This window comes from Onychomys torridus, chromosome X, assembly GCF_903995425.1.
Source record: "Onychomys torridus chromosome X, mOncTor1.1, whole genome shotgun sequence".
NCBI classification, from domain to species: domain Eukaryota; kingdom Metazoa; phylum Chordata; class Mammalia; order Rodentia; family Cricetidae; genus Onychomys; species Onychomys torridus.
In genome coordinates this window covers 61233509-61251178 of record NC_050466.1, presented here as the reverse complement: position 1 = coordinate 61251178, position 17670 = coordinate 61233509, and the positions used below count along the sequence as shown (strand labels likewise).

The following is a 17670-nucleotide window of genomic DNA, read 5'->3' as shown; positions in this document are numbered from 1 at the left end:
AAGAATTTTTAATTTAGTTGAAATTTTAAGAGGTCAAATTAATCTGGGCATTGGTGGTACACGCCTTTAATCCTAGAACTTGGGAGGCAAAAGTAGGCAAATCTCTGTGACTTTGAGGCCAGCCTATCTACAGATCTATAGACCAACTTCTAGGACAGCCAGGGCGAGAGAGAAACCTTGTCTTGAAAAAAAAAAGTCAAATTAGTTTTAACTATTTTAACCCCATATCATTTCAACATATGACATAAAATTATGAAGGATGTTGAGGTAACACAGCAGGGGCATAAGCATTCTGCCTAGCATGCTCAAATCCCTAGGTTTGATTCCAAACACAGCCAAAATATAAACATATATGAATGAAATAGTTTACACTTGTTTTTAGTGAAAACTCTTGGAACTCACATGTATATTTTACTCTCAATGCATACCTCAATGCTTATCATATTTTAAGTGTTCAGGAGACACACATAGCTATTGGACACCATACTGGAATAGATAAGTCACAAGGAAATATGGGTCACTGTGTTCAGAAATCTGTATCTTACTAAGAACTGCTATAATGTTAAATGGCAGCAAGTGATTCTTCCTTAAATAATCAAATGATATTTTGTATGTAGGTATACTTTATACAGATCATTTTTAGAGTATTGACTTGCATGTATGTGTGTGTATATCAGAGATAGGGTGGGGAGGGAAAAGCAATATATAAATTAAAATACCAAATTTTCTTTCATGTTCTTTTCCATTCCCCTTCCTCCTTTTCCCCACTGTCAATGTGTAGTCTCCTGGTAAGATCAGGAGCTTTTGCTAGATAAAAGAATCAAAGATGGGCCAGCAAGATGGCTCAGTGTATAAAGATGCTTGTCATCAACCCTGTGACAACCTGAGTTTGACCCATGGGATCCATGTGGTAGAAGGAAAGAACCAACTCCCAAAAGTTGTTCTCTGACCTCTATACAAATACTGTGGCATGTATGCACAAGCACCTGCATGCACGTGCGCGTGCATACACACACACACACACACACACACACACACACACACACACACACACACGATTAAATGTAATTTTATTTTTTAAAAAGATCAAAGATTCTGTTAAAGAATCCTATAACAAGCATAAATGAATGAATGAATGAATGAGAAGAGCACTGCTCATAAGGTTGAAGACAACCTTGGGGATGAGGAAGTAACACAGAGCTGAGGACCACAAGTATGTGGGGAGAGGTGGAATGCCTAGAAAACAGAACTGGTCAGCCATACAGTGGGGCATCACTATGCATAGGGGAATTCATCCAAAGCAGCTCTAGCTCCCCACAGGAAGGCTGAGAAGGGGAGAAGGTATGAAGGAAGCTGCTAAAAGGGCCACTGAATTTTTGTTTTGTTTTGTTTTGTTTATTGAGACAGGGTTTCTGCATGTAGTTTTTTGGTGCCTGTCCTGGAGCTCGCTCTGTAGACCAGGCTGGCCTCAAACTCACAGAAATCCACCTGGCTCTGCCTCCCGAGTGCTGGGATTAAAGGTATGTGCCACCACCGCCCAGCAGGGCCACTGAATTTTAAAAAGGAAAAGAAATGAGATGAATATTAGGTAGAAAGTCTTAATGGGAAATCCCAACATAACATTCAGTATTCAAATGTCCATCTCTGCCCCCGGAAGGAATTACACACACACACTAGGCTCACTTGGCCATATCTGTACCTCCTGGGATCCTTACTCTACCCGTGGCCATCCTATCCCACCCACCCTAAGGAGTTGTCTTTTCTACCAGGCACCAAGCTGCTTGTCCCACTCAGAAGATTTATCTTCTAGTTTTCAAAGATAAATGTAGCATGAATTTTTAGAAGGCCTTATTAATAAAATCAAACCTGAATCCAGGTATTGGGGTGAAAGCTGGAAGGTCAGAGAAGCAGAACAAGCCACAGCTAACCTCACCTTGCCAGCTTCTCAGCTGATCCTGTTTCCTCAGACTGGAAGCCTCTGTGTCCTCATCCGAATGAATCTCAGCTGAACTGCTGCTCAAAAGCCTAAAAGCTTAACCAGCTCTAGTTCCTCATCTTCATGCTTTAAATACCTTTCTGCTTTCTGCCATCACTTCCTGGGATCAAAGGCGTGAGTCACCACGCCTGGCTGTTTCCAGTGTGGTTTTAAACTCATAGAGATCCAGATGGATCTCTGCCTCCAGAATACTAGGATTAAAGGTGTGTGTGCCACCATTTTCTGGTCACTATGTCTGTCTAGTGGCTGTTCTGTTCTCTGACCCCAGATAATTTTATTAGGGTGCACAATATATTGGGGGACACAATATATCACCACAGATAAAGGTTTGCCAAATAAGCAGGGCACAGAGACCACGCCTCCCCAACCCTTTCAGTCTGACCAGAGAATCTCTGCTTCTATTTTTCTTGGATAAGATAATTCTTGTTTGAGGAGGGGAAAGGCACTGAAATGCTCAGGATCTAGGGAGGCAGCAGGGTTAGCTTGATTTTCATTCTACAGGCAGCACAGCTCTCTCAGTGTCAGCACTTCATCGCATAGTTGACTGGACAGTTTTTTGTTGTGGGGGAAGGGCCCCGTTCCATACAGTGTAGGACATTTAATACCATCTCTGCTCTCTACCCACTAGATGCCTATAGCACCCCCTCTACAGTTATGACAACCAAAAATGTTGGCATACACTGGCTAATATCTCCTGAAGGTACAAAGTCCCTGGGTTGAGAATGGTCATTTTCCAGCAAGGAACCAGGGAGTAAAATGGTTTGCCTAAGGACCTGTGCAGTGGTAGGCTGGAAATTATAACATGGCTCACACATCTTGTGATTTCACAGAACAGTAAAAATACCATTTCACCACGGATCAACATAAAGTTGCCAAATTTTTACTTTGCCAAGAATTTTAAGTCTGGTGTCATTTGGGAGTCTGAAACAGTTGGCTAGCCATGAGTTCAAGGCCGGTTTGGGATACAATGTGAGAACCAGCCTCAAAATACAACAATAAAGAATTTTACTCAAAACCATAATTCATTATAAGTTTTCTAAAAGGACACCTAACAATAGGGGAGAAACATTTAGAATTAAACACATTAATGCTATAAATAACTCCTCTTTCCTCCTAGTTCTCTCTCCATCCATTGCCAATAGTGCCAGACTACCAACAGAACATGAGCCATTTTGGAGAAACTATCCTGAAGACAGCAGGAACCACACCATTGTACTATTGGAGCGCAGAAATCTCAAGGGGCCTGTAGAAAAGAAATCAAGAGGTCTGTTGCCCACAACTGTGTTTCCTTCCCCTAACTGAAGTTAAAGGCTTTCTTTCCATTAAGTATGGAGGCAGCCAGCCCTGATGGCATCATTCTAGTACTTGCAACTTTCCAGCTGTTTATGTCATTATACTTGTAAACAGCTTGGTGTATTTATTATACATGCTCATTACTGCTCTACAGGTATGGCAGCTGTTTCAACCACTGTGGGATCTTTTATTTAATGCATTTAATAAAGAAGTATGTATACGGTTATGAATATGCTAATATAATTGGTTTCCTTTATAATCCTATGCCTTTGTACACATTTGAAACATTGTTCTGGGCTCAGGTAGAGCTCAGTAGAAAAGCATATGCTTAATATGCCCAAGGCCCTGGGTTTGATTTCGAGGACCCTAAAAGAAAAATAAATAAGCCCAAGAAGGATTCAATTTGCCAAAGTGTTCATGGCATTCACACAAAGGTTAAGAACCCAACCCTGCATCCTGTCTAACTCTCCCTGGGTGCTCAAGTTCAGAAGGAAAGACAGCAGGAATTCTCTCTGTTATGTTCTGCCACCCCTTAAACTGTTCAGCTACTCATTTACCTCTAGTTGCAACCAGGGGGAGGATACCAAAAAGCTTAGTACCAACATTAGGGAGGCATTATCTGGTAGGGTCATGTAAATGCATATTTAGCACTTAAACAATACTGATATTAAGTGTTCCCTTAAATGTTGTGCCCTATGTGCCAATATAGTGAAACATATATTTGTATTGTAAGCAAAGTTCTTGGAAATATTTCACATGACTTCCATGAGAAGTTATCACCTTGGCTTCATGTAAGAATCACACAAAGCTCTCAAAAATCCTACTGCTCTGGATGGACACCAAGCTAATTAAATACAAAGTTCCCATATTTTCACTTTGTGTTTAACGTCCTCCAGGTGATTCTCAAGGGAACTGAGATGGGTGATAAGCAACCCAGAAGGACTTCTGCAAAATTTCCTCAGGAGTTTCCAGAGAATCTGGATTCTGATTGATTTAGTTTAGAATGACAACTGATGAAGATGAGTTCAATTCCCAGCAACTACATGGTGGCTCACAACCATCTGAAATGAGATCTGGTGCCCTCTTCTGGCCTGCAGGGATACATGCAGACATGTAGGCAGAACACTGTATACATAATAAATAAATAAATAAATCTTTAAAAAAAAAAAAGATGCCTTCCCCATGTGCCACCACCTGAATCTTCAGAACTCCATCCAGGAAGGCTAATGATACAGCTCAGTGGTAGAAGCCTTGTCTAATATGCACAGGATGCCCTGGGTTCCATCCCAACATGAGAAAGGACAAAAAAAAAAAAACAAAAAAAAAAACAGGGCAGAACTCTTGAAAAGATCCATTCATTCTGGCAGAATCTTGGTAAGCCCCAAGTGATCAGAACAGTTCATTCAGGAACAGGGAATTAAAAGATGAGCAGGAATGGGAGAGAAGGGACAACCAGTCCCATGGGACTCTTTCATTGAGCCATCCTAATCCCTAAAGGAGACTTAAATGACATTCCTGCTACTTCAGTGGAAAATGAAACTGAATGGTATTATTTTGCCACAGGCTAGAGAATTCCTGCCCCAGTCTCATCTCACTAAAGAACAAAAGCTATCTCAACCACCAGTTAAAGGGAACTAATCCTAGTTCACTCTAGGAATTTCTCCCCATTTGAAAAAGAAAAAAAAGAAACCAAAGCTACCTGATGAGTTTTCTTTTTTTTTCCATTTTCTTTATAATTTTTTAAAAACAAAATCTCAAGCCTAGTTAGAAAAGCTGAACTTTTCTGTTTAAACAGTTCCATTTGGTTTTTTTTTTCCTTTTTTAAATTTATTATATTTGAGTTTTAATTTTACGCATCAGCCATGGGTTCCCTTGTCCTGCCCCTCCTGCCCCCTTATTTTCCTGACCACGAAGGTAGAGAAAGCTAGGAGATATTCCACAAAAGCTTACAGAAAAGGCCTTAGACACACCCGAAAGAGTTCACATGAAAAAGAAACCTGTTACAGACAATAAAACATATAAATGTGAGCTACTCACCACATTTAATGCTCTCTGTCCGAACAGGGAGGCCGGACTGTGCTGCAGCAATCAATTTCAGGGCAACGTAAAACTGTGTTGGACCAAAATAACCAACCCGCTTTGCACCACACAGTTCTGTGATCTGAAAGAGACAAGAAAATGATACTGAAAACCCAATCCATAACAGAAAAAAAATGAGACAAAGCTACGTAATGAAACCTTGAGGATTTCACAGGATAACTAACCAAAAATTCCCTTGGGAACCTACATGTATGCAATGGTTGAGTGTTCCCCCTTCCTCTGATTTAAAGAGAGGATTTTTATTCAAATCATTAATTTCTACCTACTCACAATGTTCCAGAACTGATTATTCTTCCTCCTTTAAAGACAAAAATAAAGATGACAAACGATGGCTGTTACTCTTCTTATAAAAGAAAGGATGACTTTTTGGGGGGTAGATTCTAATGTACAAAGTCTAGAAAGTCATTGGCGTGAAAAGAGAACAGATTAGTCATTACACTATTTATGCATTATCCTGGTTTACCAAACTTGAATGTGGATTAGTCAGGAGCTAGGGATGAACTCAGTGGTAGCACACTTGCCCAGCATGCACAAAGCCCTAAAGTTCTCAGGCAAAGTCACTTTCTAGTAAATATACTTCAGGTGCCCACTACAGAGTTGTTCAGAGAAACAACAAGAACACACTGCATAAGTACTTAATACTGCAGTAACTGTTGGTCCCATTCTGTCACCTGTAATTAGAACATATTCCTCCACATCTAGACTGAACTCAACTGTTTCTCTTCTACAGATCCTTCCTAAAATCTTGGAATAATAGTTTATTTTCACAGTGCATTCTGAAAGCAGTCTATTCAAATATCTAAAAATCCCTATCCCATGATACATTATCTTGGATGTGCTTCAGAAAAGAAAGGGAGAGGATACCAAGCATGTGGGGGAAATCAGGCATAACCGAGAGTTAATAATTGTTGAAGTGAGTGAGGGTCAGAGTGGTTCATTCTCCAAATTCAAATTTCTATACTGTCCATTGCAGCATTTACCACATTCTACCTTAGTTCTCTGGTTTGCTCGGCTTCCCATTAACAAAAACTCTCCTCAAGACCAGAGGCAACTTTCTTTTCCCTTCTAACACAAAATAGACACCCAATTCTCAATCAAGTGAATGAAACTTACACTCAAAATAAAATGCAACTGAGTTTTCTAGTACGTCCACTACTATGAATATGTAAATCACACATCCTAAGTTATAGATAAGGCTGTACATGGAGAACATGGCCAACAGCATCTGTGTTGTTTCAGTATGAAGATAGTTGTCTTATAGGATAATTCCTAATATAAAGAAATTATAGACCTTGGCAAGTGAACAAATTAACTATACTTCATAAAGTAAACAATAACGTTTGAAAAAGTGTGAATTTAGGGTTTCAGCAGAGAGGGATGCCTGCTGCAAAGCCTGACCACCACAGTCTTATCTCCAGGCCCTACATGAAGAAATGAGAGAAGTAACCTCTACAGGCTGTTCTCTGGTCACCACACTTGCACACCATGACACAGGCATATGCATCCACACATGAAACAAATAAATAAAATGCATTAAAAAACTGTTTAAAAAGTGTGAATTTACTACCAAATTGACTTTGAATTATTCCTTTATTGTAACTACTACCTCAAACTGGGAAGTGTTTTACATCAGGTAACTGAAGTTATTGGGAAAACATTCATCATGGTACTTTAAGACTCACCCTATCTGACATCAGAAAACCAACTTGTTTACATTTGTTTCTATATTTTTATGTATAGTGCTAGAATCTCTGCATTTTAGCCAAAGAAGAATAGACACATATAAACACAGTAAGCCCTTATGTCATATGTCTTTGTGCACCAAACCTCTCAGCGATATGCCAAGAACTTTCTGAAATAATTAAGACTCAAGGAAGAGAAAATAATTCAAAACCTTTGGATTTTACCTATGGAGCAGTGCCCATCAGCCTGAGATTTCTCAATCCAAAAGGCAGGCTATTTTTAGTTTTTGTTCATTTGTTGGTTGATTGGTTGGGTTTTTTGTTTGTTTGTTTTTGTTTTCATTCATTAAAGCTCAAAGTATTTTCTGGTTAAATTCTCCATGAAAGCCAGGAGGTGGTAGTGCATGCCTTTAATCCCAACACTCATAGGCAGAGGCAGGGGGATCTCTGTGAGTTTGAGGCCAGCCTGGTCTCTAAAGCAAGTCTTGGGACAGCCAGGAATATTACAGAGAGAAACCTTGTCTCGAAAAGAACCCCCCACAAAAAAATCTCCATGGAAAAGTTCTAAGGTGTGGGTAGAAATATTGTAATGACATCTAAAGAAGAAAGTGATGCACCCAGCTCCTCAGTTAGCAGGAGGTATTTCCTCAGCTGCCTCTTTCACTCCTCTTCGTTAGTTTACTCCCAATGTGTAACACGCCGCTCTGTTGGCTCCATCTTCAATTACATACTCTGCAGACTTCCAGTATAGAATGAGAACCTATGGACTAGGGTTTGTTTTTTCAGGTGGGAAGCAGGAGATGGGAAAATGGAATGGATGAAATCAATTTCTTACAACTTACAGATGTGCACTAAACTGGACGTTGGCTACAAGTCACAAAAATTCCCTGGCCTTTTGGGAAGAATCTGACAGGGTTCCAGAAGGAGGTTGAAGGCCACTAAAAAGCTTCCCTCCTACCTAATTCTGTAAGATTAAGTGACTGTGCTAAGTAACCAGTCATACATGCTCCAGTTTGCCTGAAATAATACTTTCTCTCCTAGCTGAAAGGTAATAAATTGTTAAATTAGTTCAAAGGTTTGGATATACTTTTCTCTTTCAAGTATTTTTAAAAGCCTCCACAGAATTGTCTAAACAATTTAAACTCTTAGTAGGAAGGTCTAGAAGAATTCTCCAAGAAATTCCTCCCTCCCTCCTCCTCCCCGCTCTCTCGTGCCGCTGGTAAGTTCAGACTCTGCTCTCCCTTACCAGGTTCAAGTCCTGCTCTAGACTGTGCCTCAGCCTCGCTCCCACAGTCTCTTATTACAACCAGGCCCCTTTTCAGTTCCAAAGTGCTTCCCAGGTTCCTCATGTCCTTCCAGTAAAACTCAGTCCTGAGGATGGCTTTTGAGGCCCTTCTAGCTGATCCACCCTTCCAACAATCCCCACCCAGAAGCTAACTAAGACTCTAGGCATAGCAGACACCAGGCTCTTTCTCAATACCCATTCCGGAGTCCTCTACACAGAAGCCAGATGTGTGCCCTTGTTTCTTTGCCTGACAGGCTTGTTCTTCACGTTATCCAATGATTGATGCTATCTCCGAAACCTCATGCAATTCCATGACACTATGCTAGACTTGTCATCGGTGTGACAAATACCTGACATGGACAACTTGGGTGGCGGGGGAAAGACTTCTTTCACTCAGCTTCAGTGATTTCAATCCAATTTGGGAAGTATGTCAGGGCAAGAGTTCTATCAGGCAGGCAGAGCATCTCACTTCCTGGCAAGGAAGAAGCAAAGGGGGGACCTGCACAACTGGTACTATCAACTATTTCCATTGGATCCCATCTCATCTCATCCTCCATGTCCTCAGTGCCCAGCACAAGTCAATGGCATGGTTTTTTTCATGACTGTTCACTAGGAGTCATACTTCATGATGGTTCATCTACACTTTTACTGTTCAATGAACGTCTACTGAGTTAGTTTTCACAGCCTGTAGAGTTCTTTCTCATGTTGTAATTACTTTTATGAGTAGCTTCTAAATTAGCTTTAGCCTTATCACACCATATAGCCAAAAGTTCCTATAGGAATATAAGAGATTGTAAACTCTTCCATTCCCCCCTATTCAGCCAGGAGAATACTGGTTCAAACCTAACTGTTCACCATTATTCGTCCTAGCCCTGAGATTCAGAATGCAGAGTAACTTGGTGATGCCTTGCCACTCTACAGACCTGCCTTCTTGTGTTCAGCATATCCCAGCTGATGTCAATTGGCACACTCAACAATAACAATATGGAAGAGAATTTGAAAGACACACTCATACTCTGTACCCCAACCCCTTAAGAAACAAATGAAGAGGCAAGTCAACTACATGCTGGCTTTCCCTTTTCCATTCATTTAAACTTTCTAATGTCATTTCAGCAAGCCACTCAAGAAAAGATAAACACCTATTATTGTATTGCTCAATATGTCTGTCATACTGTAGTATAAACCTAAGCCAAACCACCTCACTAAAGAGAAAGCAGACATGCAGGGCTTGGGTGTGATACCAGACAGCAGATCTTTTTCTATACTTTATGCACAGCAATAAAATGTACACTAAGTAACACTATACTAGAATGTTCCCTAGTTATACACAAATAGAGCTCCCAGGTCAAAAAGTTAATTGCGTTGGGGATTCCATTGCTTTTGGTAAGATGGCAGCAGTAGAAGCACAGCTCAAACTGGCTATCCCCCATGACTACCCCAGGTTGTCATCAGAGAATCTTCATCCTGTGACTAATAAAGGTACATTCAGAGACCCATGGCCAAACATTGGGCCAAGCTCAGGGAGTCCTGCTGAGGAAAGAGAGGAGAGATTGTAGGAGCCAGGGGGTCGGGGACATCAGAGGAAAACTCACAGAAATGGCTAGTCTGGCTCATGGGAACTCACATAGTGTGGATCAACAACAAGGGAGCTGCATGGGACTGACCTAGGCCCTCTGCATAAATGTGACAGTTGTGTAGCTTGGTCTATTTGTGGGACTCCTGGAAATGGGAGCAGAAGCTGTCCCCAGTGCTTTGGCTGGCTCTTGGGAACCTATTCCTTATGCTAGATTGCCTTGCCCAGCCTGAATACAGGGAGAGGTGCTTGGTCTTACGGCAGCTTGGTTTGCCATGCTTTGCTGATGCCCACTGGAGGCCTGCCCCTTTCTGAATGAACACAGAGGAGGGGTGGATTCGGGTGGGAGAGGAAAAGGGAATGGGAGGAGAGGAGGGAAGGGAGGTTGTGGTCAATAAATCAATTAATAAAAAAGTTAATTAATATATTCCAGGTTCCAAAATCAAAGACAGTATCAAACTGCATGTGATAAGGCTCAAAGTTCATCTTCTGTCCATTATATCAGAGGCTGGAAAACTACTGCCCACAGGTCAACACTAGCCACTGCCTGGTTGTCTATGGCCCAGAAGCTGAAAATGGTCTTTACAGATGAACATTTTGCAATCCATTTGATGAAAGAAAATACTAACTTAGAAAATTGTAAGGAAAATGTTATCCCTGAAACATTAATTCTATTCTTCTTAGAAGTAGATGCAAATTATTTTTCTGAAGTAGTTTTGGCTGAGGATGCAGCTTTATGGGTAGAGTTGGCAGTCTGCATGAAAAAGTCCTGGATTAGATACCCAGTACCACATAAAACTGTGTATGGTAGCCAGGCATGGTAGTCCATGCTTTTAATCCCAGCACTCAGGAGGCAGGGCAAGCAGATTTCTGTGAGTTTGAGGCCAGCCTGGTCTACAGAGTGAGTTTCAGGACAGCTAGGGCTGTTGCACAGAGAAATCCTGTCTTGAAAAAAATAAACAAATAAACAAACCTCTGTGTGTGTTAGCATATGCCTATAATCCTAGCATTCATGAGATGGAGGCAAAGGCAAAGAATTGAAAGCTCAAAGTCATCTTGGTATACACAGTGAATTCAAGGCTAGTCTGTGCTATATGAGATCCTGTCACAAAACTAAAAAAAAAACCTTTCATATTTTAAAATTTATCAATAGACACTTTTTGGAAGTTTGATTTCTCTCTTGTTATACAAGCACCTGTATAATAGCCTTATTTTGCCACTTAGTCCAAAAATGCCAAAATACTTACCATCTGGTCCTTTACAGAAAGGAATATCAAGCCCATACATAACAACACAGTGCCTCAATCAGCTATATTTTACATCCTTTCATGTACTCTCAATAGCCATATAGAGAGAGGATTTTCTTGAATTAATCAGTTACACTAGGTGAATGCCACTCAAATTGTGAACACTTCCATTCATAGAAAATACATGCATTTACCCTCTTCTTCAGACCCCAATTTTATCCACTCATTCATTCATTCATTCATTCATTCATTCATTATATATTTGCTTTACATTTTCATAAGTTTTTAAGTAGATTTCTATATGCTATTAACTTCCACAGAAACCAACTGGAACAAGTGCATGTCCTACTTCAAATGTGAATGAAACCTATTCAATAGGTAGGGAGATAGGACCCATGTAAATGACCTGCCTGTAATTCCAGTGCTCAGACAGCAGAGACAGAGGGTTCTCAAGCCAATATAGTTAGCTAGACTAGCCAAATGGCGAACTTCAAATTCAGGGGAGATCTGGACTCAGTAAATAAATAGACAGTGATCAAGGAAGACATCCCAACGAGAAGACACACAGACATTAACCTCTGGACTCCACATGCACACAGGTACATGCACACCCCACACACAGTTTGAGGGAAATTCACAAATTACAAGTTCCACTTCCCAGCTCAAAAGTTGAAAATCAAATGTTCTGGTTCCCATGTAGCTGAGATAATAAACAGACCACCTAGGCTCCATTAGTGACACATTTCCACAATAGCCTGCTTTGAAGAGAGACATGGAAGGAAAGGGACTCTGCTTAGAGCTTCTACTTTGCCTTTCTGGTAGAAGAGTGGAGAAAGAAACAGTTATCATCAGTCAGATACCTGGGGTATGCAGGTCATCAAGGCATCAGTACATATGGTTTCTACTTGGCATGAGTAGTATATGTGGCTCCCAGCTTTGCTTCCAATGAGTCAGAACCCACCCACCCTGTAGGTGGGTCTCTAAATGATCCTGTGACTTATCTTAAACCCTCAACCCCTTTTGGCTCGCCCTAGAGTGATTCTGTTGTTTTCTGTAAAAGATCACCAATTAACAAGGAATGAGGAAGTACTCAGGATCCTCAGTTTACCTCAGGATGAACTGAGAAAAAGAAAAAAAACATAGTGTTGAGCAGGTGATATTCCCGTGCAGTGGGTATCATTCCCTTGCAGGGTGTGAATACACATAGTTTAGAGAGAAGCCATCTCTAGAAGTTGAAGCTCACACACCTGCTGACTGCCTCCAGAAACAAGAGCACAGGAGGAAACAGTAGTTTACTGTGTTGTTTCATATCTTATACAGTTCTGGGTCGCATTTTCAAAACTTAGTCAAGTATAAAGAGCAAGAGACACAGCTACACATCATGTCAGCAAGAAATGGTATAGATGTACACCAGAAACATTGCCATTCCATCCAGTATTAAGTGCAATTTCAGAACCAAGTGTCCAACAGGACAAAGCTTCAAGGGTTCCCACTCACCAAGCCCAGACTTAACTCACAAACATGGGGCTCTTTTCTCTGAACTACCAACACAGAGCAAAGCAACAGCCTTTACGAAAGACTGACTATCCAGGTGACTGTAGAGGAGGCATCTGATGTCCTGTGGGTTCAGATCTCATCTATTGGAACAAAGCATTCACACTAGATGGATTGATTGTAAAGCTTTGTCAAGTTCCCCAAACATTCTATGCCTATGAGTATAATCTAAAAGAATGGTTTCAACCTTTTGTTCTGGTACTTACTGCCTCCACCTTGTGTTGTGCTTCTCAGTACATCTGTTACAAGGATGGAAGTCTCTCAAGTCCTATATTTTAAGTTGGTTTTATTTGTGTATAAACGTGCATCATGCAGAGGTAAGAGAACAACTTTCAGGAGTTGATTCTCACCTCCACTTGATTCTGAGGCAGAGTCTCTCTTGTTGCTTCTGCATTGCACTGGATCCTCCAGACTAGCTGGCCTTCTGGCCAGTTCTCCTGTCACTACCTGCCATCTCAATTTAAGAATGCTGGGAATATAGATGCTTGGCACTGCATCCAGCCCCTTCTGAGGGTTCTGGAAACTGAATTCAGGTCATCAGTCTTATTCATTAAGTGCCTTTATCCAATGAAACACCTTCCTGTCCCCATGTCTTACATTTTAAAATAATCTTTCCCTTCCCCAAAGTATTCATACCATTAATTTGTCTGGCTCACCAAATAAATATACTAACTGCATTTTTAATTATTCATTGCATAATGAAAAATGGTGTTTTGAATCTCTGGATAGTGAACTGTATGACTATCGACCTAATCAAATACATAAATTTTCCTTTTTGTAACTTATATAAATAGAAGTTATATTTTATTAAGATTTTTACTTAGTATACAAAAGAATAGCTTTTGATTATCATATTTCCATACATCTATATCATTGTATCTTGTTCTTACTTGCCCTCAACTGCCCTCCTCCATTCCTCCTCCCTCCACCTTGCTGGTGTCCTACCACCTCCAAAATGGTCCCTCCTGTTTTATTGTGTGTGTGTGTGTGTGTGTGTGTGTGTGTGTGTGTGTGTGTTTAAATCAAGATAATGTATATGAAAAAAAGCATATTGTCTTTCTAAGTTTGGCTTGTGTCACTTAACATGATTGCCAGTTCCATCCTACAAATGTCATAATTTATGGCTAAGAAAATTTTCTTAGCTGATGGTTCATATACATTTGGGCTGATTACATATCTTGGCTCTTGTGAAAAGTGAAGCAATAAACACTGACTTAGATTCCTTGGAGTGTGTAGTTTTCTTTCAGTTCCTATTGTTTCATTAACTCATACCCAATTATTTGTCTTCCAGTTTGTTGAAGCAGTAAGTTAAACAACACTTGCCACAGTAATGTCTATTAAAGTGGCTGGCTATGAAAACTCCAGCACCACATTCACCAGAAGGACACTCTCGACAAAGGCAACTCATTTTGCCATTTTTATCCACCTTATAGTATTTCAGAACAGCCAACTTAACTTCTCTTCTGCTCATTCTTCTTAGGAGTGGTATGAGACTTCTTCCTCTCCTCAGCACCATGAAGTCTCGACACAGGATGAAGGGTAGACTCCTTTTGAGTATTGTAGTCAGACAAAGTGCAACATCTTCCAGCTGCTGGCCAGCAAATACCAACCTTAGCTGATAAGGAGGAATACATTCCTCATCATGAACCTTGGCCTTTACATTGTCTATAGTGTCTGGGGGTTCAACCTTGAGCATTACAGTCTTCCCCCATGAGGATCTTTATGAAATCCACTGCAGATAGCAGATTGGAAAGCACGTCTAGCTTTTTAAGGAACCTCCACACTGACTTCCACAGTGGTGGCACCACCAGTTTACACTCCTTTCAGTAGTAAATAAGAGTTCCTCTTACCACATCCTTTCCAGGATTTATTATCATTTTTTTTATTACCTCCTCTGACTGCTGTGAGATGGAATCTCAGTGTTTCCATTTGAATACTTTTTTATTTTATTCACTTGTGTTTCTTCCTTTGATAACTGCCTATTTACTTGCCTATTTGCTGATTCAATGATTTGGGTAGTTTGGTGTTTCATTTTTGGAAGTGTTTACAGATTCTAGAAATTAATCTCCTGTCAGGTGTATAGTTGGAAAAGATTGTTTTCCGTTCTGTAGGCTGTCTCTTCATTCTGCTGATTATTTTCTTTGCTTTGCAGAAGCTTTTTAATTTCATACAATCCCTTTGTCAACTCTTGCTCTTATACCCTGGGCTACTGAAGTGCTTTTCAGAAAACATATGTGTCTGCCTCTGTCTTCAAATGTTTGCTTCTAGCATTTTCAGAGTTTCGGGGTTGTTCATTTGTTTGTTTGTTTGTTTGTTTGGTTGGTTGGTTGGTTGGTTGGTTAATTTTTTGGGATATATAGGGGGGTTGTTTGTTTGTTTGTTTGTTGATACAGGATCTCTATATATAGCCATGGCTATCCTGGAACTCACTTGGTAACCCAGGTTGGCCTCAAATTCACAGAGATCTGCCTGCCTCTACCTCCCAAGTGCTGGAATTAAAGGTGTGCACCACAAAGCCCAACCACAATTTCAGGTCTTACACATTAAAGTCTTTAACAAATTTTGAGCCAGGCAGTGGTGGCACAAGCCTTTAATCCCAGCACTCGGGAGGCAAAGCCAGAGAGATCTCTGTGAGTTCGAGACTAGCCTGGTCTATAAAGTGAGATGCAGAACAGGCACCAAAACTACACAAAGAAACCCTGTCTTGAAAAAAAAAAACTTTAACAAATTTTGAATTGATTTACAAACAAGTTTTCTAAAGGCTAAAGGACCTGAAATCCTGCCTGATCATAGATTATAAAGAAAATATAAACTCTATTTTAAAAGGAAACTTTAAAGAGCTATAGAAATTCACAAAGGCAGTGCTAGAATAACTGCAAAGTACAAAAGCAAGATAGTACAAAAAAGTACAAAGATAGGCAAACCGAGAGGTAGTATATCCCTTTAATCCCAGCACTCAGGAGGTGGAGACGGGAGGATCAGGAGTTCAAGGTTATTCTTAGCTATCTGGATAGGAAAGGTAAACAATGCAAATAACATAACCCCTTGCTTTGTATACCAGGATGTACCACAGATCCAATCAAATGGCTCCCATGTCAGGGAATGGGAAGCAGAAGCCTCATCCATAAGTAAGTCAGGCGGAGGTGCCCTTGGGGAAAAGAAATAGGCAGTCCTACCCATAGGACAAGTGACAAGCCTCAAGTCAAGTTGTAGGTTTTAATGAAACTGGTTCCTTCAGCAGATGGGTCAGTGACAGAGAGGAATCCGATTTTGTACCCCATGGGATTTGTACTCTATCCTATTTTGTGATTTGAAAGGCAATGTAGCCACGTGCCATCTTGAGAGAGAACCTTCTGATTAAAACTGAGCTACCCTGGAGGGATGTAAAAAAAAAAAAAGGAAAATAACAAGTCAGACCACTCAAATTTAACCTATCACATCCCTGGGGTAAGAGATAGAGCCCACAGGTGGTTGTAGAGAGTTAGAGGACCACATGGCAACAAGCTAAAAGTCCAGGCTGCATGAGGGTTAGCTCAGCAGTGAAGTGCACAACCCTCACCTTCAGTAGCCAAGAGCAGATTTCATCAACTGAGAATAATACTGCAGTTTCATACTCGTGAGTCTGAGGTCAGCTAGTGGATCAAGCTCTGGAGGCAAGTATCTGCTACTCGCTGCTGTAGAACCTCAAAACTCTGAACTGCATCCACCAGCAGGTTGGCTAATACTAGGAGTTCTTGAAAGTAAGAAGACAGCTCCCCTTCTCTGTAGATCTTATTGCAGTGATTACCCCGCCACACACACACTCCCACAGCAAGATACTAGCTACTTCAGGGAGGTACTAGCTCGGGGCTTGTGGAAGGATGGAGAGAACCTGCACAGCTAATAGACTAAAAGCTAAGCAAGGCCAGCAAACGTCCCTGGTATACAAAACAAGGAAGTTACTAAAGTGAAGACACCAGGCACTTATCCAATACAGTCTTTGAGACAGTCACATGGTCTCATGTAGCCAAGGCTAGGCTTGAATATCTGAAACTCCTCCCTTCATCTCCCTCTCGTGTTCTGGGGTTGCAGATGTGAGCTACCATGCTTGACTCCATGGTAATTTTTTTTATTATGCACCTAAATTTGAGGAGAATTGGTACTGGTATGACGATTTCATTGATGATGCTGATCTCTTGTGACTTTTTTCAACTAGGCCTTCTTTGACAAGCCAATGTCATGGCTTTCCAAGCTGCCCAGATGGCTGCAATCATGTGGGTATTCATCACCACAGGTTCAAGGGTTCCTCAGAGCTGGCACATGCCTGAGAAGAAATAGGGATCCAACAACACAAAGGTCAGCAGAGGAGAGGTAGGCCATGAAGTGAACTGCCAAGTCACAAAGGGCCCTCTCTATCCATTTAGAAGAAAAGAAGAGCAGGCTCCACAGTCAGAAGTCAAATTTACTAAGGATAGACTGTGCCAGGCACTAGCCTAAATAGCAGAAACTAATGAAATGAAGGAAACACGAGACATACACACAAGCAGTCTTGACACTAGAACTGAATTAAAATGCAATTATAGCACAGATTATAAGAGAAAATTACTTTCAGGATTTTGGCCCAAGGTTTAGGGCTTTGTAAATCACAGAAGTTCTGTGCAGCTGGAAGCAGAGAAACCTCAGGTGAACACAAATGAACTGCCAGAATTATATAAAGTTTCTGCTGGTTCTGGCAACTCAGATTTAACTCACAAGCCAAAATATTCGCTTTGCTGATAATTCGTTTTCTGACATTTTTAGTGCTTTTTGAAAGCAAAAGCCAGGCCTGTGGTGCATGCCTTTAGTTAGCACTCAGGAAGCTAAGATGGGAGGCCAGCTTGGGCTACAAAGTAAATTTCAGGGTAGCCTGAGCTACAGAATGAGATTCTATCTCAAAAGATAAACAAAAAAGAGCCAGGCAT

The 17670-nt window shown here is 40.8% G+C and overlaps 1 protein-coding gene and 1 pseudogene across 9 annotated transcripts in view; both read right to left on the bottom strand.

Annotated features, from left to right (window-relative positions):
* Reps2 (RALBP1 associated Eps domain containing 2) overlaps positions 1–17670 on the bottom strand; it is a 237094-nt gene that overhangs the window by 146627 nt on the left and 72797 nt on the right. For all 9 annotated transcript variants that reach the window (XM_036174455.1, XM_036174450.1, XM_036174457.1 and 6 more), the window contains exon 2: positions 5327–5450. In XM_036174455.1, coding sequence (XP_036030348.1) covers positions 5327–5450 — 124 coding nt within the window. The remainder of the gene's footprint in view (positions 1–5326; positions 5451–17670) is intronic.
* The window catches only part of LOC118573918, a 76041-nt pseudogene continuing 72377 nt past the window's right edge, over positions 14007–17670 (bottom strand).